Source organism: Procambarus clarkii, chromosome 71 (assembly GCF_040958095.1).
Source record: "Procambarus clarkii isolate CNS0578487 chromosome 71, FALCON_Pclarkii_2.0, whole genome shotgun sequence".
Lineage (NCBI taxonomy): Eukaryota > Metazoa > Arthropoda > Malacostraca > Decapoda > Cambaridae > Procambarus > Procambarus clarkii.
The window spans coordinates 9,422,024-9,446,995 of NC_091220.1; the positions used below are offsets into that span (position 1 = coordinate 9,422,024).

General features: G+C 51.8%; 2 protein-coding genes across 13 annotated transcripts in view; both read right to left on the bottom strand.

Moving 5' to 3' along the window:
- rdgB (retinal degeneration B) overlaps window positions 1-24,972 on the bottom strand; it is a 507,955-nt gene that overhangs the window by 459,805 nt on the left and 23,178 nt on the right. The gene's annotated exons all lie outside the window — the stretch shown is intronic.
- On the bottom strand, window positions 7,338-8,102 carry LOC138356203 (keratin-associated protein 10-6-like). Its single transcript, XM_069311933.1, has one exon. The coding sequence runs from the start codon at window positions 8,100-8,102 to the stop codon at window positions 7,338-7,340; it is 765 nt and encodes a 254-aa protein (XP_069168034.1).

A 24,972-nucleotide genomic window follows, 5' to 3' on the forward strand; every position in this document is an offset into this window, starting at 1 on the left:
ACCAGCGGGGCCACAGTGTAGTGTGGTACACACACACCAGCGGGGTCACAGTGTAGTGTGGTACACACACACCAGCGGGGTCACAGTGTAGTGTGGTACACACACACCAGCGGGGCCACAGTGTAGTGTGGTACACACACACCAGCGGGGCCACAGTGTAGTGTGGTACACACACCAGCGGGGCCACAGTGTAGTGTGGTACACACACCAGCGGGGCCACAGTGTAGTGTGGTACACACACACCAGCGGGGCCACAGTGTGGTACACACACCAGCGGGGTCACAGTGTAGTGTGGTACACACACCAGCGGGGTCACAGTGTAGTGTGGAACACACACACCAGCGGGGCCACAGTGTAGTGTGGTACACACACACCAGCGGGGTCACAGTGTAGTGTGGGTACACACACACCAGCGGGGTCACAGTGTAGTGTGGTACACACACACCAGCGGGGCCACAGTGTAGTGTGGTACACACACACCAGCGGGGCCACAGTGTAGTGTGGTACACACACACCAGCGGGGCCACAGTGTAGTGTGGTACACACACACCAGCGGGGCCACAGTGTAGTGTGGTACACACACACCAGCGGGGCCACAGTGTAGTGTGGTACACACACACCAGCGGGGTCACAGTGTAGTGTGGTACACACACACCAGCGGGGCCACAGTGTAGTGTGGTACACACACACCAGCGGGGTCACAGTGTAGTGTGGTACACACACACCAGCGGGGCCACAGTGTAGTGTGGTACACACACACCAGCGGGGTCACAGTGTGGTGTGGGTACACACACCAGCGGGGCCACAGTGTGGTACACACACCAGCGGGGCCACAGTGTGGTACACACACCAGCGGGGCCACAGTGTAGTGTGGTACACACACCAGCGGGGTCACAGTGTAGTGTGGGTACACACACCAGCGGGGCCACAGTGTGGTACACACACCAGCGGGGCCACAGTGTGGTACACACACCAGCGGGGCCACAGTGTAGTGTGGTACACACACCAGCGGGGCCACAGTGTGGTACACACACCAGCGGGGCCACAGTGTAGTGTGGTACACACACCAGCGGGGCCACAGTGTGGTACACACACCAGCGGGGTCACAGTGTAGTGTGGTACACACACCAGCGGGGCCACAGTGTAGTGTGGTACACACACCAGCGGGGTCACAGTGTAGTGTGGTACACACACCAGCGGGGCCACAGTGTGGTACACACACCAGCGGGGCCACAGTGTAGTGTGGTACACACACCAGCGGGGTCACAGTGTAGTGTGGTACACACACCAGCGGGGCCACAGTGTGGTACACACACCAGCGGGGCCACAGTGTAGTGTGGTACACACACCAGCGGGGTCACAGTGTAGTGTGGTACACACACCAGCGGGGCCACAGTGTGGTACACACACCAGCGGGGCCACAGTGTAGTGTGGTACACACACACCAGCGGGGCCACAGTGTGGTACACACACACCAGCGGGGCCACAGTGTGGTACACACACCAGCGGGGCCACAGTGTAGTGTGGTACACACACACCAGCGGGGCCACAGTGTAGTGTGGTACACACACACCAGCGGGGTCACAGTGTAGTGTGGATATACACACCAGCGGGGCCACAGTGTAGTGTGGATATACACACCAGCGGGGCCACAGTGTAGTGTGGATATACACACCAGCGGGGCCACAGTGTAGTGTGGATATACACACCAGCGGGGCCACAGTGTAGTGTGGATATACACACCAGCGGGGCCACACTGTAGTGTGGATATACACACCAGCGGGGCCACAGTGTAGTGTGGTACACACACACCAGCGGGGTCACAGTGTAGTGTGGATATACACACCAGCGGGGCCACAGTGTAGTGTGGATATACACACCAGCGGGGCCACAGTGTAGTGTGGATATACACACCAGCGGGGCCACAGTGTAGTGTGGATATACACACCAGCGGGGCCACAGTGTAGTGTGGATATACACACCAGCGGGGCCACACTGTAGTGTGGATATACACACCAGCGGGGCCACAGTGTAGTGTGGTACACACACACCAGCGGGGTCACAGTGTAGTGTGGATATACACACCAGCGGGGCCACAGTGTAGTGTGGATATACACACCAGCGGGGCCACAGTGTAGTGTGGATATACACACCAGCGGGGCCACAGTGTAGTGTGGATATACACACCAGCGGGGCCACACTGTAGTGTGGATATACACACCAGCGGGGCGGGACTGCGGGCCGGATGTCGTCACAGCAGCTGCCTGATAACACCTCCCTTGCTCCTGTTTCCCGGCCCGCACTCTCACACTCACTCTTGCACTCAATGTCCAACCACTTGGGCTGGACGGTAGAGCGACGGTCTCCCTTCATGCTGGTCGGCGTTCAATCCCAGACCGTTCAAGGGGTTAGGCACCATTCCTTCCCTCCGTCCCGTCTCAAATCCTTATCCTGACCCCTTCCAAGTGCTAAATAGTCGTAATGGCTTGGCGCTTTAACCTGATATTTCTCTTTCCGTCTCACTCTTACCCACACACTCACTCACTCACTCTCACCCACCCACCCACACACACACACTTATCCCAAGTTCTTTCCCAAGAGGCAGACAAGAGGAGCTCCAGCATATTTCAACAATCCTAAGTATTATAGTATAGGATGATAATAGTGAGTGGTGTCCCAGAGAACATAAAGGTATAGTGCTTTGGAAAAATAGGCGAGATAACAGGAATGTGCTAAGGGAAGTGAAAAATTGGATGAGAAAAAGTTACCCATAGTGTTTCCAGTGCAGAGAACAACATTCAAGATGGCCGCCTGCAAGAGGAAATACAAAACAGAGCTTGATTTTGCTGGATTCAATGAAGAAAGCATTGAGATAACCAGTCTATACAAAAATTTGGCTGGAAGTGAGGAAAGAATTGGCATCTAACCCGAAGTTGGTGCAAAACACAGTTGATCGGAGTAAGTCCCTGATCATTTTTGGCTGCAAGGAAAAGGCGATAACATCTAGGTCAGAAAGAACTGTAGAAGAAGCTAAAGTAGTAGATAAAATTGTTGGCCTCGTGGAAGGTCTTACAAACAGAGAGAATGTGTGCGACTACAGGAGAATAGGCAGGTACGTAAAAGGGAAGATCGACCTTTGAGGATCACCCTAAACGGTGCCAAACAGATGGAAGAAGTACTAAGGAATGCTAGAAAATTACAAAGTGATGAGGATGGGAAAGTGTGGTCGTTAAGACGAGATCTTTCAAAAGAAGAGAGAGAAGCTGAAACTGAACCTCGTCGAGGCAAAACGTTTAAATGAGAGCAGGAATGAAGAAGAAATCAATTCTTTTTTCTACAAAGTGATAGGGGTAGGCAGGCCAGTAAAGTGGTACATAAAGGCAAACCAACAAAATCATTAGAGAGAGGGGGAGTGAAGAATAAGGAGAGGGGGAACAAGTTCCTGAAGATTCCATACACCAACATAGATGGAGTAAGATCAAAGATACTGGAGTTAAGTGATGTAATACAGCTGCCAGCTGCAGACACCAGACATTGTTGCACTCACGGAGACAAAACTTGAAGATGTTACTTTAAATGAGGTCATATTCCCAAGGGGCTACTCAATTTGGAGACGGGACAGAAAAATTAGGAAAGGCGGTGGCGTTGCTGTGCTGGTGAAAGAACACCTCAAGGTGAAGGAAATAATGACTGCCAATCCACAAGAAGTTGACATAATAGCACTAGAGATCTGCCATGAGGATGATAAACTAATGATAATAAATGCATATAGTCCACCGTTAAGCAGCACATGGTCAAAGGAGAAGCTAGATAGTAAACGTGAAGGTCTTATAACATTAATGAGAGATCATAGCGAGAGCGGATAACGATAGATCACGACTGTTGATAGTCGGTGACTTCAACTTTAAATCCATAGACTGGGAAGCATGTGAAGCTAAAACAGGAGATTTCTGGACCTGTAAATTTGTAGACCTCATCCTGGAAACATTCTTGTATCAACATGTTAAACAAGCTACGAGGATGAAGGAAGGGGACGTTCCCTCCATGCTAGATTTGATATTTACCAGGAAGGAGGATGAAATATTTGACATTCAGTACCTTCCTCCCTTGGGTAAAAGTGACCATGTCTTTTTGGGAATAAAGTATGCAATGCGTTATAAGCTGGAAGAAAATATGACGGTCGATGCAATTGAAAAACCTGACTTTAGGAGAGGACATTATGGCGACCTTAGAAAAAAATTTAATGAGTATAATTGGACAGACTTGTTGCTAGGCAAGGAAGTGAATGAGATGCATGTCAAGTTTTGTGAAATATATGATAAAGGCACAAAAAAATTTATACCAAAACAGAGATGAAGAACTAGGAAACAGGATTGGTTCAACAGAAATTGCGAGAGGGCCAGAGACCAAAAGACACAAAAATGGAATCAATATAGGAAGAGGCCGAACCCCCAAACATACCAGCGATACAAAGATGCGAGAAACAACTACACGGCAGTGAGGAGAGAGGCAGATAGAAATTTTGAAAAAGGGATTGCAGACAAATGTAAAACAAAACCAGGTCTATTCTATAAATTCATAAACAACAAATTGCAGGTAAAGGATAATATTCAGAGGTTGAAAATGGGAAATAGATTCACGGAAAATGAAAAGGAAATGTGTGAAACATTAAACGAAAAGTTCCAAAGTGTGTTTGTACAAAATGAAATCTTCAGGGAACCAGACACAATAAGAATTCCAGAGAACAACATAGAGCACATAGAGGTGTCTAGAGACGAAGTGGAAAAAATGCTCAAGGAGCTAAATAAGAACAAGGCAGTTGGTCCAGATGGCGTTTCACCATGGGTTCTGAGAGAATGTGCACCTGAGCTCAGCATTCCTCTTCAACTGATTTTTCAGGCATCCCTGTTTACAGGAGTTGTAGCTGATGTGTGGAAAAAGGCTAACATAGTTCCAATCTACAAAAGTGGAAGCAGGGAAGACCCCCTTAATAATAGACCGGTATCATTGACAAGTGTAATAGGCAAAATATTGGAAAAAATTATTAAAACTAAATGGGTAGAACACCTGGAGAGAAATGATATAATATCAGACAGACAGTATGGTTTTCGATCTGGAAGATCCTGTGTATCGAATTTACTCAGTTTCTATGATCGAGCCACAGAGATATTACAGGAAAGAGATGGTTGGGTTGACTGCATCTATCTGGACCTAAAAAAGGCTGTCGACAGAGTTCAACATAAGAGGTTGTTCTGGAAACTGGAAAATATTGGAGGGGTGACAGGTAAGCTTCTAACATGGATGAAAAATTTTTTGACTGATAGAAAAATGAGGGCAGTGATCAGAGGCAATGTATCGGACTGGAGAAATGTCACAAGTGGAGTACCACAGGGTTCAGTTCTTGCACCAGTGATGTTTATTGTGTACATAAATGATCTACCAGTTGGTATACAGAATTATATGAACATGTTTGCTGATGATGCTAAGATAATAGGAAGGATAAGAAATTTAGATGATTGTCATGCCCTTCAAGAAGACCAGGACAAAATAAGTAGATGGAGCACCACTTGGCAAATGGAATTTAATGTTAATAAATGTCATGTTATGGAATGTGGAATAGGAGAACATAGACCCCATACAACCTATATATTATGTGAGAAATCTTTAAAGAATTCTGATAAAGAGAGATCTAGGGGTGGTTCTAGATAGAAAACTATCACCTGAGGACCACAAAGAATATTATGCGAGGAGCCTATGCCACGCCCTGTATTATGTTTAAGGTCCTCATTTTTACCGTACCTGAGTACCTGAAATTTATCACTGTTAAACATCATGTTATTTTCTGCTGCCCAATCGAAAACTTTGTTGATGTCTGTTTGTAATTTTCCCATGTCTTCAGCAGAGGTAATTTTCATGCTGATTTTTGTGTCATCTGCAAAGGATGACACGAAGCTGTGACTTGTATTTTTGTCTAAATCAGATATAAGAATAAGGAACAGTAGCGGTGCAAGGATTGTACCTTGAGGTACAGAGCTTTTAACTGCTCTTGGACTTTATTTAATTTGATTGACTGTTACTCTTTGTGTTCTGTTCGACAGGAAATTGAGTATCCAGCGTCCTACTTTTCCAGTTATTCCCATTGACCTCATTTTGTGAGCTATCACCCCATGGTCACATTAGTCGAATGCCTTTGCAAAGTCTGTGTATACAACATCTGCATTTTGCTTTTCTTCTAGGGCTTCTGTGATTTTGTCATAGTGGTTGAGTAACTGTGACAGACAGGATCTTCCCGCTCTAAATCCATGTTGTCCTGGATTGTGCAACTCATTATTTTCCATAAAACTTGAAATTTGATTCCTAATTACTCTTTCAAAGACTTTTAGTATACTAAACACTCACACTCTCACGCTCACTGTTAATCGTTAATAACTCACACTGACACACACACACACACACACACAATCACACTCACACACACACACACACACACACACACACACACACACACACACACACACACACACACACACACACACACACACACACCCATACTCAAACTTGAACACATTTCCTTCACTGGTCAAGGCGGAAATATGTATTTATTCTCGACTATTGAGAAAAGTGTGACAATAGCATGTTGTGGTAAGGCTGGAGAGTGAGGAGAGTGAGGCACCCTGCCTTGCTACACCCGCACCTTCAAGTGTGTGTCAAGTTCATCACTTTCACCTACTGACACCCTCCCCCACACCCCCCACCTCCCAGCAGGGGCCGTGCTATACACTCCACTCCTGTCTGGGTACCTGGTTGATACCTGGTTGATGGGGTTCTGGGAGTTCTTCTACTCCTCGAGGCCAGGCTTGACTTGTAAGAGTTTGGTCCACCAGGCTGTTGCTTGGAGCGGCCCGCAGGCCCACATACCCACCACAGCCCGGTTGGTCCGGAACTTCTCTTAGAAAACAGTCCAGTTTACTCTTGAAGATGTCCACGGTTGTTCCGGCAATACTTCTTATAGTCGCTGGGAGGACGTTGAACAACAGTGGACCTCTGATGTTCATACAGTGTTCTCTGATTGTGCCTATGGCACCTCTGCTCTTCACTGGTTCTATTCTGCATTTTCTTCCATATTGTTCACTCCAGTACGTTGTTATTTTACTGTGTAGATTTGGGACCTGGCCTTCCAGTATTTTCCACGTGTATATTATTATCACTATGAACAATAACAGTATGACTATGAACAATAACACTGACTATGAACAATAACAGTATGACTATGAACAATAACAGTATGACTATGAACAATAACAGTATGACTATGACAGTGGTATAACAGTACCACATCACCGTGACACAGCAGAGAGCTGTGTCGGTGGCAGCCCCACAGCACCGTGACACAGCAGAGAGCTGTGTCGGTGGCAGCCCCACAGCACCGTGACACAGCAGAGAGCTGTGTCGGTGGCAGCCCCACAGCACCGTGACACAGCAGAGAGCTGTGTCGGTGGCAGCCCCACAGCACCGTGACACAGCAGAGAGCTGTGTCGGCGGCAGCCCCACAGCACCGTGACACAGCAGAGAGCTGTGTCGGTGGCAGCCCCACAGCACCGTGACACAGCAGAGAGCTGTGTCGGTGGCAGCCCCACAGCACCGTGACACAGCAGAGAGCTGTGTCGGTGGCAGCCCCACAGCACCGTGACACAGCAGAGAGCTGTGTCGGTGGCAGCCCCACAGCACCGTGACACAGCAGAGAGCTGTGTCGGTGGCAGCCCCACAGCACCGTGACACAGCAGAGAGCTGTGTCGGTGGCAGCCCCACAGCACCGTGACACAGCAGAGCTGTGTCGGTGGCAGCCCCACAGCACCGTGACACAGCAGAGAGCTGTGTCGGTGGCAGCCCCACAGCACCGTGACACAGCAGAGCTGTGTCGGTGGCAGCCCCACAGCACCGTGACACAGCAGAGAGCTGTGTCGGTGGCAGCCCCACAGCACCGTGACACAGCAGAGCTGTGTCGGTGGCAGCCCCACAGCACCGTGACACAGCAGAGCTGTGTCGGTGGCAGCCCCACAGCACCGTGACACAGCAGAGCTGTGTCGGTGGCAGCCCCACATCACCGTGACACAGCAGAGCTGTGTCGGTGGCAGCCCCACAGCAGCAGCAGTTGTCCTCTGGCAAAGGAAAAACAAACAAAACAAGGCCGGGAACCTGTCGTTATAAATGGGGTGCCTGTACAACCCGTTCTCGCAAATTTAATAAGTCAATATTGACTTATTAAATATGTGCATAGGTGACATACTTAACATAATAGTTTCCGTTGAAAAGCTTCATAGAAAACACCGACCTTACCTAACCTACTTAGTATGTTAAGATAAGCATCTTATTGCTTCGTAATTACAATTATTACCTAACCTATACCTATAATAGGTTAAGTAACATTTGTAATTACGAAGCTATAAGATGCTTATTTTAAAATACTAAGTAGGTTAGGTAAGGTCGGTGTTTTCTATGAAGCTTTTCAAGGGAAACTATTATGTTTAGTATGTCACCTATGCACGCAACTAATAAGTCAATATTGACTTATTAAATTTGCGAGAACGGGTTGGCCTGTAAGCATGGAGTATCGGGAAGAACAAATGGAATGTGTGTTTACGATCACCCTAGAAAGTGTAGACTCCTTCTTAGTACAGGTAAATGCACCGGAAGCTGTGAATTGTTTTCACCCAGAAAACAAGAACTCCTTAGATAGAAAAGAATGCTTCAATATGGAGTGTCCAGCTTTCCTTGTAAGGAGTACCAGGCGAACAAGACCGGCAAACAGCTTCTTGAGGTTATCTTGAGGTTATCTTGAGTTGATTTCGGGGCTTTAGTGTCCCCGCGGCCCGGTCCTTGACCAGGCCTCCACCCCCAGGAAGCAGCCCGTGACAGCTGACTAACACCCAGGTACCTATTTACTGCTAGGTAACAGGGGCATTCAGGGTGAAAGAAACTTTGCCCATTTGTTTCTGCCTCGTGCGGGAATCGAACCCACGCCACAGAATTACGAGTCCTGCGCGCTATCCACCAGGCTACGAGGCCCCCAGCTTCGAGGACAGCAGCCACAGCCCTGGAAACACAAACCGAAACTGTCTCAATTTTCCGCTTGTTACAACTTGTAATAAAGTTGTTACATCTTGGGTTAACGTGTTTATGACGTATTAGAACGTTGTTACAACTTGCTATATTGGTTGTTATAACTGGTTAGGATGTGTTAAAACTTGTTCGAACGTTGTACCAACGTCGTAGTTTCGGTGTGTGTTTGGCGGGTTAACACTACTTACCAGGATGATTTTTTTAGCAAGAGGTTATCTTGAGGTTATCTTGAGATGATTTCGGGGCTTTTAGTGTCCCCGCGGCCCGGTCCTCGACCAGGCCTCCACCCCCAGGAAGCAGCCCGTGACAGCTGACTAACACTCAGGTACCTATTTTACTGCTAGGTAATAGGGGCATAGGGTGAAAGAAACTCTGCCCATTGCTTCTCGCCGGCGCCTGGGATCGTACCCAGGACCACAGGATCACAAGTCCAGCGTGCTGTCCGCTCGGCCGACCGGCTCCCTCGGCGGAGAAGAATGGCTAAAAATGACCAGACTCTACCACCATCTCGGCCAGATGCTAGAGAGGACGCAAACACAGTGACCTCCTTACCAGAGCCTCAGATATTAACACCAAGTAAGGCTTCCAGCACTAACACGATAACATCATTTATATTTGCCAACATCCAGGGTATAAAAACACGCAAAACCAACAAAGTTCAATTTATAGATGGTCTCCTTCATGAGGCAAATGCAGTGTTTGCAGCCCTAACGGAAACCCACACAAAGGACTACCATGATGGTGAAATATGGATCTCAGAGTACAATCTCTTCAGATGTGATAGGAAACACCGGCTTCAGGGTGGGGTCAGCCTCTACATCAAAGACACACTCATCTGTACTGAGCTGCTAAACACCTCAAATGATATGGTGGAAGTGCTGATAATCAAAATAGAGATTTTAAATGTAGTTATTGTCCTTGTATATAAGTCACCGGAGGCAAACCCTCAGCAGTTTAAAGACCAACTAATGAAAATAGAACACTGCTTGGAAAACCTCACAAATCCAGCTCCGAACATCATCCTGCTTGGGGACTTCAACCTACGGCACCTGAAATGGAAGCACCTGGCTAATACAGTAATATCAGAAAGAATACCAGGAAGTAGCCTAAATGAACAGGCACATGCAAATGACCTGCTACGGATGTGCGACAGGTTTGCCTTAAACCAGCAAATAGTAGAACCAACTAGGAAGGAGAACACGCTGGACCTCATTTTCACTAATAATGATGAGTTGATCGGGAACATAATGATTACAAATACCTGTTACTCAGATCACAACTTAATTGAAGTTATGACAACCATGGGGAGTAGACCTTCAAAACCAGTCCAGATTCCCGGTGGAGGAGATTTCAGCCAATTCAACTTCAATAATAAACAGATAAACTGGGAGCAAATAAACCAGGACTTCACAGAAATAAACTGGGAAGAACAGCTAGGAAATGCAAACCTGAACCAGTGCCTGGAAAAAATAAGCTCAGTAGCACTAGAAATATGTTCAAACCGCATACCCCTAAGAAAAAAGAGAGAGAGATGCAGATTGGAACGGGAACGTCGTTCCCTATATAGGCGAAGAAAACGAATCGCGGAACAACTTGAGAGTCGCACCCTATCTCAAGAACGGCGTAGAAGGTTAGGTAGAGAAATAGAAACAATTGAACTCAAGCTACAAGAATCATACAAAACCCAGGAGAGGCAAAGAGAGCAAAAGGCCATCAGTGAAATAGAGAGAAATCCGAAATATTTTTTCTCCTATGCAAAATCAAGATCAAAAACCACATCTAGTATCGGGCCCCTGCGAAAGGGAGATGGAACTTTCACAGATGACAACAAAGAAATGAGCGAGTTACTGAGGAAGCAGTACGACTCTGTTTTCAGTGAGCCATTAAATGCACTAAAGATTGATAACCCAAATGAATTTTTCATGGATATGATACCAACATCAAATCATATATCAGACGTCGCCCTATCCCCACTAGATTTTGAAGAAGCCATAAACAGTATGCCTATGCACTCTGCACCAGGCCCGGATTCTTGGAACTCCATATTCATCAAGAACTGTAAAAAACCACTATCGCAGGCCCTTCACATTCTGTGGAGACAAAGCCTAGATACTGGCGTTATCCCTGACATACTAAAACCAGCAGAGATAGCACCACTCCATAAAGGAGGAAATAAGGCAGAGGCAAAAAATTACAGACCGATAGCACTAACATCGCACATCATAAAAATTTTTGAGAGAGTGCTAAGGAGTAAGATCACAAAATACATGGAATCACAGCATCTCCATAACCCCGGACAACATGGTTTCAGAACAGGGCGCTCTTGCCTGTCGCAGTTGCTGGACCACTATGATATGGCATTAGATGCTATGGAAGACAAACAAAACGCTGATGTAATTTACACAGATTTCGCAAAAGCTTTTGATAAATGTGACCATGGTGTTATTGCACATAAAATGCGTTCAAAAGGAATTACCGGGAAAATAGGCAGATGGATCTACAATTTCCTGACTGACAGAACCCAATATGTAATAGTCAACAAAATAAAATCCAGCCCATCAACCGTGAAGAGCTCAGTCCCCCAGGGTACTGTGCTTGCTCCAGTACTTTTTCTCATCCTCATATCGGACATAGACCAGAACACAACCTATAGCACTGTATCATCCTTTGCAGATGACACGGATTTTCATGAGAGTTGGCAACATAGAGGACACGGCAAACCTCCAATCAGATGTAGATCAGGTCTTTCTATGGGCTACAGAAAATAATATGGTATTCAACGAGGATAAGTTTCAGCTCATGCGCTACGGAAAAATTGAAAATATAAAAACAGAAACCACGTACAAAACGCAGGCAAATCATAACATAGAACGAAAAGGCAATGTAAAGGACCTGGGTGTACTCATGTCGGAAGACCTTACCTTTAAAGAACACAATAAAGTAGCCGTCGCAACTGCAAGAAAAATGACAGGTTGGATAACAAGAACTTTTCACACTAGAGATGCTATACCGATGATGATACTTTTCAAAACGCTTGTGCTCTCTAGAGTGGAGTACTGCTGCACAATGACAGCCCCTTTCAAAGCTGGAGAAATTGCTGACCTGGAGAGCGTGCAGAGATCCTTTACTGCTAGAATCCACTCAGTAAAACATCTAAACTATTGGGACGACTAAAGAGCCTAAATCTGTACTCCCTTGAGCGCAGGCGGGAGAGATACATAATAATTTACACGTGGAAAATAATTGAGGGGCTGGTCCCAAACCTGCACACAGAAATAACACCACATGAGACCAGAAGACATGGCAGGATGTGCAGAATACCCCCGTTGAAAAGCAGAGGTGCAACAGGTACTCTGAGAGAGAACTCTATCAACATCAGAGGCCCGAGACTGTTCAACACGCTTCCACTACACATAAGGGGCATAACTGGCAAACCCCTCACAGTGTTCAAGAGAGAACTGGATAAGCACCTCCAAAGGATACCTGATCAACCAGGCTGTGACTCATACGTCAGGCTGCGAGCAGCCGCGTCTAACAGCCTGGTTGATCAGTCCAGCAACCAGGAGGCCTGGTCGACGACCGGGCCGCGGGGACACTAAGCCCCGGAAGCACCTCAAGGTAGCCAAGGTAGGTGGGGTACAGAGCAGCGGTAAAAGGACTGTGCCCTGGGGTACAGAGCAGCGGTACAAGGACTGTGCCCTGGGGTACAGAGCAGCGGTACAAGGACTGTGCCCTGGGGTACAGAGCAGCGGTACAAGGACTGTGCCCTGGGGTACAGAGCAGCGGTACAAGGACTGTGCCCTGGGGTACAGAGCAGCGGTACAAGGACTGTGCCCTGGGGTACACAGTACGGTACAAGGACTGTGCCCTGGGGTACACAGCAGCGGTACAAGGACTGTGCCCTTGGGTACAGAGCAGTGGTACAAGGACTGTGCCCTGGGGTACAGAGCAGCGGTACAAGGACTGTGCCCTGGGGTACAGAGCAGCGGTACAAGGACTGTGCCCTGGGGTACAGAGCAGCGGTACAAGGACTGTGCCCTGGGGTACACAGTACGGTACAAGGACTGTGCCCTGGGGTACACAGCAGCGGTACAAGGACTGTGCCCTTGGGTACAGAGCAGCGGTACAAGGACTGTGCCCTGGGGTACAGAGCAGTGGTACAAGGACTGTGCCCTGGGGTACAGAGCAGCGGTACAAGGACTGTGCCCTGGGGTACAGAGCAGCGGTACAAGGACTGTGCCCTGGGGTACAGAGCAGCGGTACAAGGACTGTGCCCTGGGGTACACAGTACGGTACAAGGACTGTGCCCTGGGGTACACAGCAGCGGTACAAGGACTGTGCCCTTGGGTACAGAGCAGCGGTACAAGGACTGTGCCCTGGGGTACAGAGCAGCGGTACAAGGACTGTGCCCTGGGGTACAGAGCAGCGGTACAAGGACTGTGCCCTGGGGTACAGAGCAGCGATACAAGAACTGTGCCCTGGGGTACAGAGCAGCGGTACAAGGACTGTGCCCTGGGGTACAGAGCAGCGGTACAAGGACTGTGCCCTGGGGTACAGAGCAGCGGTACAAGGACTGTGCCCTGGGGTACACAGTACGGTACAAGGACTGTGCCCTGGGGTACACAGCAGCGGTACAAGGACTGTGCCCTTGGGTACAGAGCAGCGGTACAAGGACTGTGCCCTGGGGTACAGAGCAGCGGTACAAGGACTGTGCCCTGGGGTACAGAGCAGCGGTACAAGGACTGTGCCCTGGGGTACAGAGCAGCGGTACAAGGACTGTGCCCTGGGGTACAGAGCAGTGGTACAAGGACTGTGCCCTGGGGTACAGAGCAGCGGTACAAGGACTGTGCCCTGGGGTACAGAGCAGTGGTACAAGGACTGTGCCCTGGGGTACAGAGCAGCGGTACAAGGACTGTGCCCTGGGGTACAGAGCAGTGGTACAAGGACTGTGCCCTGGGGTACAGAGCAGCGGTACAAGGACTGTGCCCTGGGGTACAGAGCAGCGGTACAAGGACTGTGCCCTGGGGTACAGAGCAGCGGTACAAGGACTGTGCCCAGGGGTACAGGACCTTCCACTACACTTGGGCTTGATCTTACGTGACTGACCATCACTCTCAATGATAGAAAGTTGAGAACTTGACCAGTTATTCCCATTGACCTCATTGTGTGAGCTATCACTCTAAGGTCACATGTCTTTGCAAAGTCTGTGTATATAACTATACATTTTGTTTTTCTTGTAAAGTTTGTGACTTTGTCATAGTGGTTGAGTTACTGAGAGAGACAGGATCTTAGCAGAAATAACATCACATGAGACCAGAAGACACGGCAGGATGTGCAGAATACCCCCGTTGAAGAGCAGAGGTGCAACAGGTACTCTGAGAGAGAACTCTATAAACATCAGAGACCCGAGACTGTTCAACACTGGCGGGGGCGAGGCCTGTACACCTGCAACACTGGCGGAGGCGAGGCAGCCACACCTGCAACACTAGCGGGGGCGAGGCCGGCACACCTGCAACACTGGCGGAGGCGAGGCCGGCACACCTGCAACACTGGCGGGGGCGAGGCTGGCACACCTCCAACACTGGCGGAGGCGAGGCCGGCACACCTGCAACACTGGTGGGGGCGGGGCCGGCACAACTGCAACAATGGTGGGGGCGAGGTCGGCACACCTGCAACACTGGCAGGGGCGAGGCCGGTACACCTGCAACACTGGCGGGGGCGGGGCCGGCACACCCTGCAACACTGGCGGGGGCGAGGCCGGCACACCTGCAACACTGGCGGGGCCGGCACACCCTGCAACACTGGTGGGGGGCGAGGCTGGCACACTGCAACACTGGCGTGGGCGAGGCCGGCACACCTGCAACACTGGCGGAGGCGAGGCCGGCACACCTGCAACACTGGCGGGAGGCGAGGCTGGCACACCTGCAACACTGGCGTGGGCGAGGCCGGCACACCTGCAACACTGGCGGGGGCGAGGCCGGTACACCTGCAACACTGGCGGGGGCGGGGCCGACACACCCTGCAACACTGGCGGGGGGCGGGGCCGACACACCCTGCAACACTGGCGGGGGGCGAGGCTGGCACACAATGACAGCCCCTTTCAAAGCTGGAGAAATTGCTGACCTGGAGAGCGTGCAGAGATCCTTTACTGCTAGAATCCACTCAGTAAAACATCTAAATTACTGGGACCGACTAGAGCCTAAATCTGTACTCCCTTGAGCGCAGGCGGGAGAGAGACATAATAATTTACACGTGGAAAATAATTGAGGGGCTGGTCCCAAACCTGCACACAGAAATAACACCACATGAGACCAGAAGACATGGCAGGATGTGCAGAATACCCCCGTTGAAAAGCAGAGGTGCAATAGGTACTCTGAGAGAGAACTCTATCAACATCAGAGGCCCGAGACTGTTCAACACGCTTCCACTACACATAAGGGGCATAACTGGCAAACCCCTCACAGTGTTCAAGAGAGAACTGGATAAGCACCTCCAAAGGATACCTGATCAACCAGGCTGTGACTCATACGTCAGGCTGCGAGCAGCCGCGTCTAACAGCCTGGTTGATCAGTCCAGCAACCAGGAGGCCTGGTCGACGACCGGGCCGCGGGGACACTAAGCCCCGGAAGCACCTCAAGGTAGCCTCAAGGTAGGTAGCCACACCTGCCACACTGGCGGGGGCGGCACACCTGCCACACTGGCGGGGGCGGCACACCTACAACACTGGCGGGGGCGGCACACCAACAACACTGGCGGGGGCGGCACACCTACAACACTGGCGGGGGCGGCACACCAACAACACTGGCGGGGGCGGCACACCAACAACACTGGCGGGGGCGGCACACCAACAACACTGGCGGGGGCGGCACACCTACAACACTGGCGGGGGCGGCACACCTACAACACTGGCGGGGGCGGCACACCTACAACACTGGCGGGGGCGGCACACCTGCAACACTGGCGGGGGCGGCACACCTACAACACTGGCGGGGGCGGCACACCTGCAACACTGGCGGGGGCGGCACACCTACAACACTGGCGGGGGCGGCACACCAACAACACTGGCGGGGTCGGCACACCTACAACACTGGCGGGGGCGGCACACCTGCAACACTGACGGGGGCGGCACACCTGCAACACTGGCGGGGGCGGCACACCTGCAACACTGGCGGGGGCGGCACACCTGCAACACTGGCGGGGGCGGCACACCTGCAACACTGGCGGGGGCGGCACACCTGCAACACTGGCGGGGGCGGCACACCTACAACACTGGCGGGGTCGGCACACCTACAACACTGGCGGGGGCGGCACACCAACAACACTGGCGGGGTCGGCACACCTACAACACTGGCGGGGGCGGCACACCTGCAACACTGGCGGGGGCGGCACACCTACAACACTGGCGGGGGCGGCACACCAACAACACTGGCGGGGGCGGCACACCCTACAACACTGGCGGGGGCGGCACACCTACAACACTGGCGGGGCCGGCACACCAACAACACTGGCGGGGGCGGCACACCTACAACACTGGCGGGGGCGGCACACCAACAACACTGGCGGGGGCGGCACACCAACAACACTGGCGGGGGCGGCACACCAACAACACTGGCGGGGGCGGCACACCCTACAACACTGGCGGGGGCGGCACACCTACAACACTGGCGGGGCCGGCACACCAACAACACTGGCGGGGGCGGCACACCTACAACACTGGCGGGGGCGGCACACCTGCAACACTGGCGGGGGCGGCACACCTACAACACTGGCGGGGGCGGCACACCTACAACACTAGCGGGGGCGGCACACCCTACAACACTGGCGGGGCCGGCACACCCTACAACACTGGCGGGGGCACCACACCCTACAACACTGGCGGGGGCACCACACCCTACAACACTGGCGGGGGCGGCACACCAACAACACTGGCGGGGGCGGCACACCTGCAACACTGGCGGGGGCGGCACACCAACAACACTGGCGGGGGCGGCACACCAACAACACTGGCGGGGGCGGCACACCAACAACACTGGCGGGGGCGGCACACCAACAACACTGGCGGGGGCGGCACACCAACAACACTGGCGGGGGCGGCACACCTGCAACACTGGCGGGGGCGGCACACCTGCAACACTGGCGGGGGCGGCACACCAACAACACTGGCGGGGGCGGCACACCTACAACACTGGCGGGGGCGGCACACCTACAACACTGGCGGGGGCGGCACACCCTACAACACTGGCGGGGCCGGCACACCCTACAACACTGGCGGGGGCACCACACCCTACAACACTGGCGGGGGCACCACACCCTACAACACTGGCGGGGGCGACACACCAACAACACTGGCGGGGGCGGCACACCTGCAACACTGGCGGGGGCGGCACACCAACAACACTGGCGGGGGCGGCACACCAACAACACTGACGGGGGCGGCACACCAACAACACTGGCGGGGGCGGCACACCAACAACACTGGCGGGGGCGGCACACCAACAACACTGGCGGGGGCGGCACACCTGCAACACTGGCGGGGGCGGCACACCAACAACACTGGCGGGGGCGGCACACCAACAACACTGGCGGGGGCGGCACACCAACAACACTGGCGGGGGCGGCACACCAACAACACTGGCGGGGGCGGCACACCCTGCAACACTGGCGGGGGCACCACACCCTACAATACTGGCGGGGGCGGCACACCTACAACACTGGCGGGGGCGGCACACCAACAACACTGGCGGGGGCGGCACACCAACAAGGCTTCTGGCCGCCTCTGACTGACAATAATCACCATGAACTCTCCTAGTTGGTCGCACTCAACACCACAACACAAGAATCAACAAACACCTCGAGCCATAATGATGAACAATTATGGCGGGAGTCACCAAGGTGGTGACAAGGAAGATCACCTCACCAAGTGGCTGGGGAGCGGCTTACATTACCCGCACTCTCTTGGCTGCCTCTTTCACGCACGGGAGACGTCTCCCGTCACGCAGGGTGCAGTCGCACCTCCACAGATCTCCAGTATCATCTATTGATACTGGAAATGGCTCAAAAGGGCCACCACTTATGGGATATTCATGCCCGTGCCACCTTTTGGGTGGCTTAATCTTCTCTCTCTCTCTCTCTCTCTCTCGGCTGCCTCTCCCTTATACGTCTTCCTCAAGCTGTAGTCTGCTGCCCGGCCTCGTAAACATCCACCTCATACCTTCAGGTTACCTGCAGATGATTTCCAGGTTTAGCGACCCCTCCCCTCCTGGTCCAGGTCCTCGAACAGGCCTCCTCATTGCTGGACTAGTCAACCAGGTTGTTTGACTGACGTTGCTCGCTGCGTGACGTATGAGTAATTATCAAAATAATCCACCAAGCTGGGAAGGTTATGTAACACCATCAAATGTACGGGACAAACTTAGAGCGCTAAATATCACCAAGGATGCCAATACGAGAACAGAAACACGTAAGGCGAACGATATCGAAGGTATCTGATTCACCAAGAATTCTATCGAGGGACAAGTGACCGCAGGGAACGGTCGGGAAGCCAGATACGCACGTCCTGGAAGTCAGGACATTCAACAAGTACATGCACGACCATAAGAGGGACAAGGTAGTTTGGACAATAAGGAGCAGCGCGGCGCTCCATTAAGTGCCCGTGAGTTAAGTGTGATGGCCAATATGTAACCTCGCCAGAGCCATTTCCCACCGCCGGTTACGGTGGTAGGATGAAGGCCATGGGGACACGTTACCCTTAAGAGCACGCAGTTTGTTACCAGTAACAGAAGACCAACGGCCCTGCCAACAGGCAAGGATAGAGGAATGATTAACTGGGTAAGAAGTCATAATAAGGAATATCTTTACGGAAGATGGGACAGATGCGGATAGCTTCCTTAGCGGCAGCGTCATCCACCAAAGAGCACACTGAATAGCATAAAATTCTGCCGTGAAGATGCTCGTCTCGAGGCAGGCGACCCGTATAGATGTGGTCAGGAAAAACAGCAGAGTGGCCTACACCGTCTGCAAACTTAGATCCATCGATGAAGTTGGGAATGGAGCAGGAGTGTGAAGAAAAGTGTTAAAGGAAAAGGCATTCCAGAACTGTAGTCACTTGGTTTTACAAAATTTAGGAAGGGGGGACCCCACACAGGGGCAAGGACGAAACAGCATGGTGAGAAATATTTTTTTGGTAACATTAACCGGAAGAGAATCTTGTAGGCGAGACAACCCTACAGGAAGAGTGAGGTGGTGAAGGAGAACAGGGACTATAGGAGGGGCAAAAGTTTAACCCCAAAACCTTAGCAGAATCTCTGTACACAAGAGGATGATCATAAAGTGACAAAGAGGGACGAAGACCTACCTACTTCCAAGTAAAAGTCATATCACAAGTTTTAGTTGTAGAGAATTTGAAGCCATAATTTGTGGCCCAAGACGACACGGCATCAATTGCAAGTTGAAGTCGTCGTTGAAGGAAAGGCGAGTCATCACCTAGACACCAAAGGGCAAGATCGTCGACATAGAGCGCTGAGAAGATGCCAAAGGGAAGGGAGGAAAGACCATTGAGGACAATAAGGAAAAGAGTAGTGCTCAGAACACTACCTTGGGGCACACCTTCATATTGTTAAAAAGAGCGAATCAACCGAATCAATCAGCGAAGTGTCATTCCTGGGCATTGTTATCTTGAGATGATTTCGGGGCTTTAGTGTCCCCGCGGCCCGGTCCTCGACCAGGCCTCCACCCCCAGGAAGCAGCCCGTGACAGCTGACTAACACCCAGGTACCTATTTTACTGCTAGGTAACAGAGGCATAGGGTGAAAGAAACTCTGCCCATTGTTTCTCGCCGGCGCCCGGGATCGAACCCGGGACCACAGGATCACAAGTTAAGCGCGCTGTCCGCTCGGCCGACCGGCTCCCCTCAGTATACCACTAGACTAGTCCCAGAACTAAGAGGCATGAGTTACGAGGAAAGGCAGCGGGAAATGCACCTTACGACCCTGGAGGACAGAAGAGTAAGGGGAAGACATGATCACAACTTACAAAATCCTCAGGGGAATCGACCGGGTAAACAAGGATAAACTATTCTGACGTCCGAACACTTCTCGAACAACTGCCTCACTGACGACTTTTGTTCAAACCACAATGCTGTAAATTCTTCACCCACGAACCACAAATAATCGCCAACAGAACCTAGACACCTAACTTAACCAATGCCTAAATATGTACAGTATGCTAATATATAACAATATTAATTTATATTTCAGAAAATTCCTATTTTGGATGTTAAAATTTATGAATGTTTCTTTCGGGTTGACCGCTGGATAGAATGGGCCTGGCCTGAGGACGAGTTTGTGTGCTGAGAACACACACACACACCCACACACACACACCCACACCTGGTATTCACTCTGACATAAGAGAAATCAACTTTGAAGCCCGCGTGAGAATGAGCGATCACAGTGTATTGATGTTCGAGTATCTGGGAGAAGTAGTGTTAACGTACTCAAGGAAGGGGCCAGAAAACAACAGACTGACTATCCGAAAGCCAAACTATGAGGAGATGACACAATTTCGAGCAGATATAACATGGGAAACAAAGCTCAGAGGAAAGACGGCCCAAGACAAGATTAACTACATCACATAGAAGTGTAAGGAGGCAGCAGACAAGTTTGTCTCACTCCAAAAGAAACCAATACTAATAAGGCACCCATGGTTTAATCAGGGAAGCTGGCAAAGCGACTATGTACAAGCGCGTAGAGAAACTATAGAAATAAGAGGACACTAGAGAGTAAGAGAAAGATACTAGAGCGCCAGAAATAAGTACTTCAGGGTGAGAAGAGAGGCAGAAAGACAGTACGAAAATGGCATGGCAAGAAAGGCAAAGACTCGACCTAAATTGCTGCACAGCCACATCAGAATGAAAACAACAGTGAAGGAACAGGTGATGAAACTGAGGATAGGAGCAGGCAGGTTCACTACGAACAACAAGGAAGTGTGTGAGGAACTCGATATGAAATTTTAGGAGGTCTTCATATTATAGCAAGGAAAAGTTCCAGAGATAAGAGAAGGAATATCTAACCAGACACCACTGGAGGAGTTTGAGATTACCAGTGGGGAGGTGAGGAAGCAATTGCTAAAACTATATGTGACAAAGGCCCAAACAGAATCTCACCATGGATACTAAAGGAAGGAGCAGAAGCACTGTGCCTGCCACTCTACATAGTGTATAACGAATCACAGTTAACAGGTAACTGCCAAAAATTTGGAAGACAGCTAATGTTGCCCCGAAATACAAGAAGGGTGATAGACAGGAGGCAGTGAACTACAGGCCAGTGTCCCTAACTTGCATACCATGGGAGATGATGAAGTAATTTGTGTATACAAAACTAATAGAACATCTGGAGTTAAAGAACTCTGTAACATCATCGTCAGATGGCAAATCTTGCCTCACCGATTTAATTGGCCAGGCGACAAAAATTAAGCAAGGGTAGACAGACTGCATATTCTTGGATTGCCAGAGAGCCTTCGGCACAGTACCCCATAGGAGACTAGTGCCTCCTTCTTGGTATTCAAGAAGCACTTTGACAGGTTACCTGCTTGATGGGGTTCTGGGAGTTCTCCTACTCCCCAAGCCCGGCCCGAGGCCAGGCTCGACTTGTGAGAGTTTGGTCCACCAGGCTGTTGCTTGGAGCGGCCCGCAGGCCCACATATACCTGCTTGATGGGGTTCTGGGAGTTCTTCTACTCCCCAAGCCCGGCCCGAGGCCAGGCTTGACTTGTGAGAGTTTGGTCCACCAGGCTGTTGCTTGGAGCGGCCCGCAGGCCCACATATACCTGGTTGATGGGGTTCTGGGAGTTCTTCTACTGCCCAAGCCCGGCCCGAGGCCAGGCTCGACTTGTGAGAGTTTGGTCCACCAGGCTGTTGCTTGGAGCGGCCCGCAGGCCCACATATACCTGCTTGATGGGGTTCTGGGAGTTCTTCTACTGCCCAAGCCCGGCCCGAGGCCAGGCTCGACTTGTGAGAGTTTGGTCCACCAGGCTGTTGCTTGGAGCGGCCCGCAGGCCCACATATACCTGGTTGATGGGGTTCTGGGAGTTCTTCTACTGCTCAAGCCCGGCCCGAGGCCAGGCTCGACTTGTGAGAGTTTGGTCCACCAGGCTGTTGCTTGGAGCGGCCCGCAGGCCCACATATACCTGCTTGATGGGGTTCTGGGAGTTCTTCTACTCCCCAAGCCCGGCCCGAGGCCAGGCTTGACTTGTGAGAGTTTGGTCCACCAGGCTGTTGCTTGGAGCGGCCCGCAGGCCCACATACCCACCACAGCCCCGTTGGTCCAGAACTTCTTTTAGAAGTAGTGCACTTGTAAAGTTCTTGTAAGTGGTGCCAAACCAATCAAGCTGTAGTGGACATGTGGGCCTGCCGGCCGCTCCAAGCAACAGCCTGTTGGACCAAGTTATCACAAGTCGAGCCTGGCCCCACTGGACTCGGGGATAACAACTCTGGAAACCTTACCCAGGTATGCTCCAGGTATAGTGTATACCTAGCATGGAGATGGAAGCAGCAGAAGAGAGCGAGTCACTGTGAGGGGTGAGGTCTCACGAAGCCTCACACACCGGGCTGCAGGAATATATACAATGGTTGTACTCTTCAAGTCACTTGTGTTGTCCCGTCTTGAGTACTGCTCAGTACTCACTTCCCCCTTCAGAGCAGGAGAGATTGCTGAAATAGAGGGAATACAAAGAACATATACGGCACGCATAGACGAGATAAAACACCTAAATTATTGGGATCGTCTCAAAGCCCTCCAAATGTACTCTCTAGAAAGGAGACGAGAGAGATACCAAATAATATAAACATGGAAAATACTGGAGGGACAGGTCCCAAATCTACACAGTAAAATAACAACGTACTGGAGTGAACGATAAGGAAGAAAATGCAGAATAGAACCAGTGAAGAGCAGAGGTGCCATAGGCACAATCAGAGAACACTGTATAAACATCAGAGGTCCGCGGTTGTTCAACGTCCTCCCAGCGACTATAAGAAATATTGCCGGAACAACCGTGGACATCTTCAAGAGAAAACTGGACTGTTTTCTCTAAGGAGTGCCGGACCAACGATGCTGTGGGGTATGTGGGCCTGCGGGCCGCTCCAAGCAACAGCCTGGTGGACCAAACTCTCACAAGTCGAGCCTGGCCTCGGGCCGGGCTTGGGGAGTAGAAGAACTCCCAGAACCCCATCAAGCAGGTATATGTGGGCCTGCGGGCCGCTCCAAGCAACAGCCTGGTGGACCAAACTCTCACAAGTCGAGCCTGGCCTCGGGCCGGGCTTGGGGAGTAGAAGAACTCCCAGAACCCCATCAACCAGGTATATGTGGGCCTGCGGGCCGCTCCAAGCAACAGCCTGGTGGACCAAACTCTCACAAGTCGAGCCTGGCCTCGGGCCGGGCTTGGGGAGTAGAAGAACTCCCAGAACCCCATCAAGCAGGTATATGTGGGCCTGCGGGCCGCTCCAAGCAACAGCCTGGTGGACCAAACTCTCACAAGTCGAGCCTGGCCTCGGGCCGGGCTTGCGGAGTAGAAGAACTCCCAGAACCCCATCAACCAGGTATATGTGGGCCTGCGGGCCGCTCCAAGCAACAGCCTGGTGGACCAAACTCTCACAAGTCGAGCCTGGCCTCGGGCCGGGCTTGGGGAGTAGAAGAACTCCCAGAACCCCATCAACCAGGTATATGTGGGCCTGCGGGCCGCTCCAAGCAACAGCCTGGTGGACCAAACTCTCACAAGTCAAGCCTGGCCTCGGGGCGGGCTTGGGGAGTAGAAGAACTTCCAGAACCCCATCAACCAGGTATATGTGGGCCTGCGGGCCGCTCCAAGCAACAGCCTGGTGGACCAAACTCTCACAAGTCAAGTCTGGCCTCGGGCCGGGCTTGGGGAGTAGAAGAACTCCCAGAACCCCATCAACCAGGTATATGTGGGTCTGCGGGCCGCTCCAAGCAACAGCCTGGTGGACCAAACTCTCACAAGTCAAGCCTGGCCTCGGGCCGGGCTTGGGGAGTAGAAGAACTCCCAGAACCCCATCAACCAGGTATATGTGGGCCTGCGGGCCGCTCCAAGCAACAGCCTGGTGGACCAAACTCTCACAAGTCAAGCCTGGCCTCGGGCCGGGCTTGGGGAGTAGAACAACTCCCAGAACCCCATCAACCAGGTATATGTGGGCCTGCGGGCCGCTCCAAGCAACAGCCTGGTGGACCAAACTCTCACAAGTCGAGCCTGGCCTCGGGCCGGGCTTGGGGAGTAGAAGAACTCCCAGAACCCCATCAACCAGGTATATGTGGGCCTGCGGGCCGCTCCAAGCAACAGCCTGGTGGACCAAACTCTCACAAGTCAAGCCTGGCCTCGGGCCGGGCTTGGGGAGTAGAAGAACTCCCAGAACCCCATCAACCAGGTATATGTGGGCCTGCGGGCCGCTCCAAGCAACAGCCTGGTGGACCAAACTCTCACAAGTCAAGCCTGGCCTCGGGCCGGGCTTGGGCAGTAGAAGAACTCCCAGAACCCCATCAACCAGGTATATGTGGGCCTGCGGGCCGCTCCAAGCAACAGCCTGGTGGACCAAACTCTCACAAGTCAAGCCTGGCCTCGGGCCGGGCTTGGGGAGTAGAAGAACTCCCAGAACCCCATCAACCAGGTATATGTGGGCCTGCGGGCCGCTCCAAGCAACAGCCTGGTGGACCAAACTCTCACAAGTCAAGCCTGGCCTCGGGCCGGGCTTGGGCAGTAGAAGAACTCCCAGAACCCCATCAACCAGGTATATGTGGGCCTGCGGGCCGCTCCAAGCAACAGCCTGGTGGACCAAACTCTCACAAGT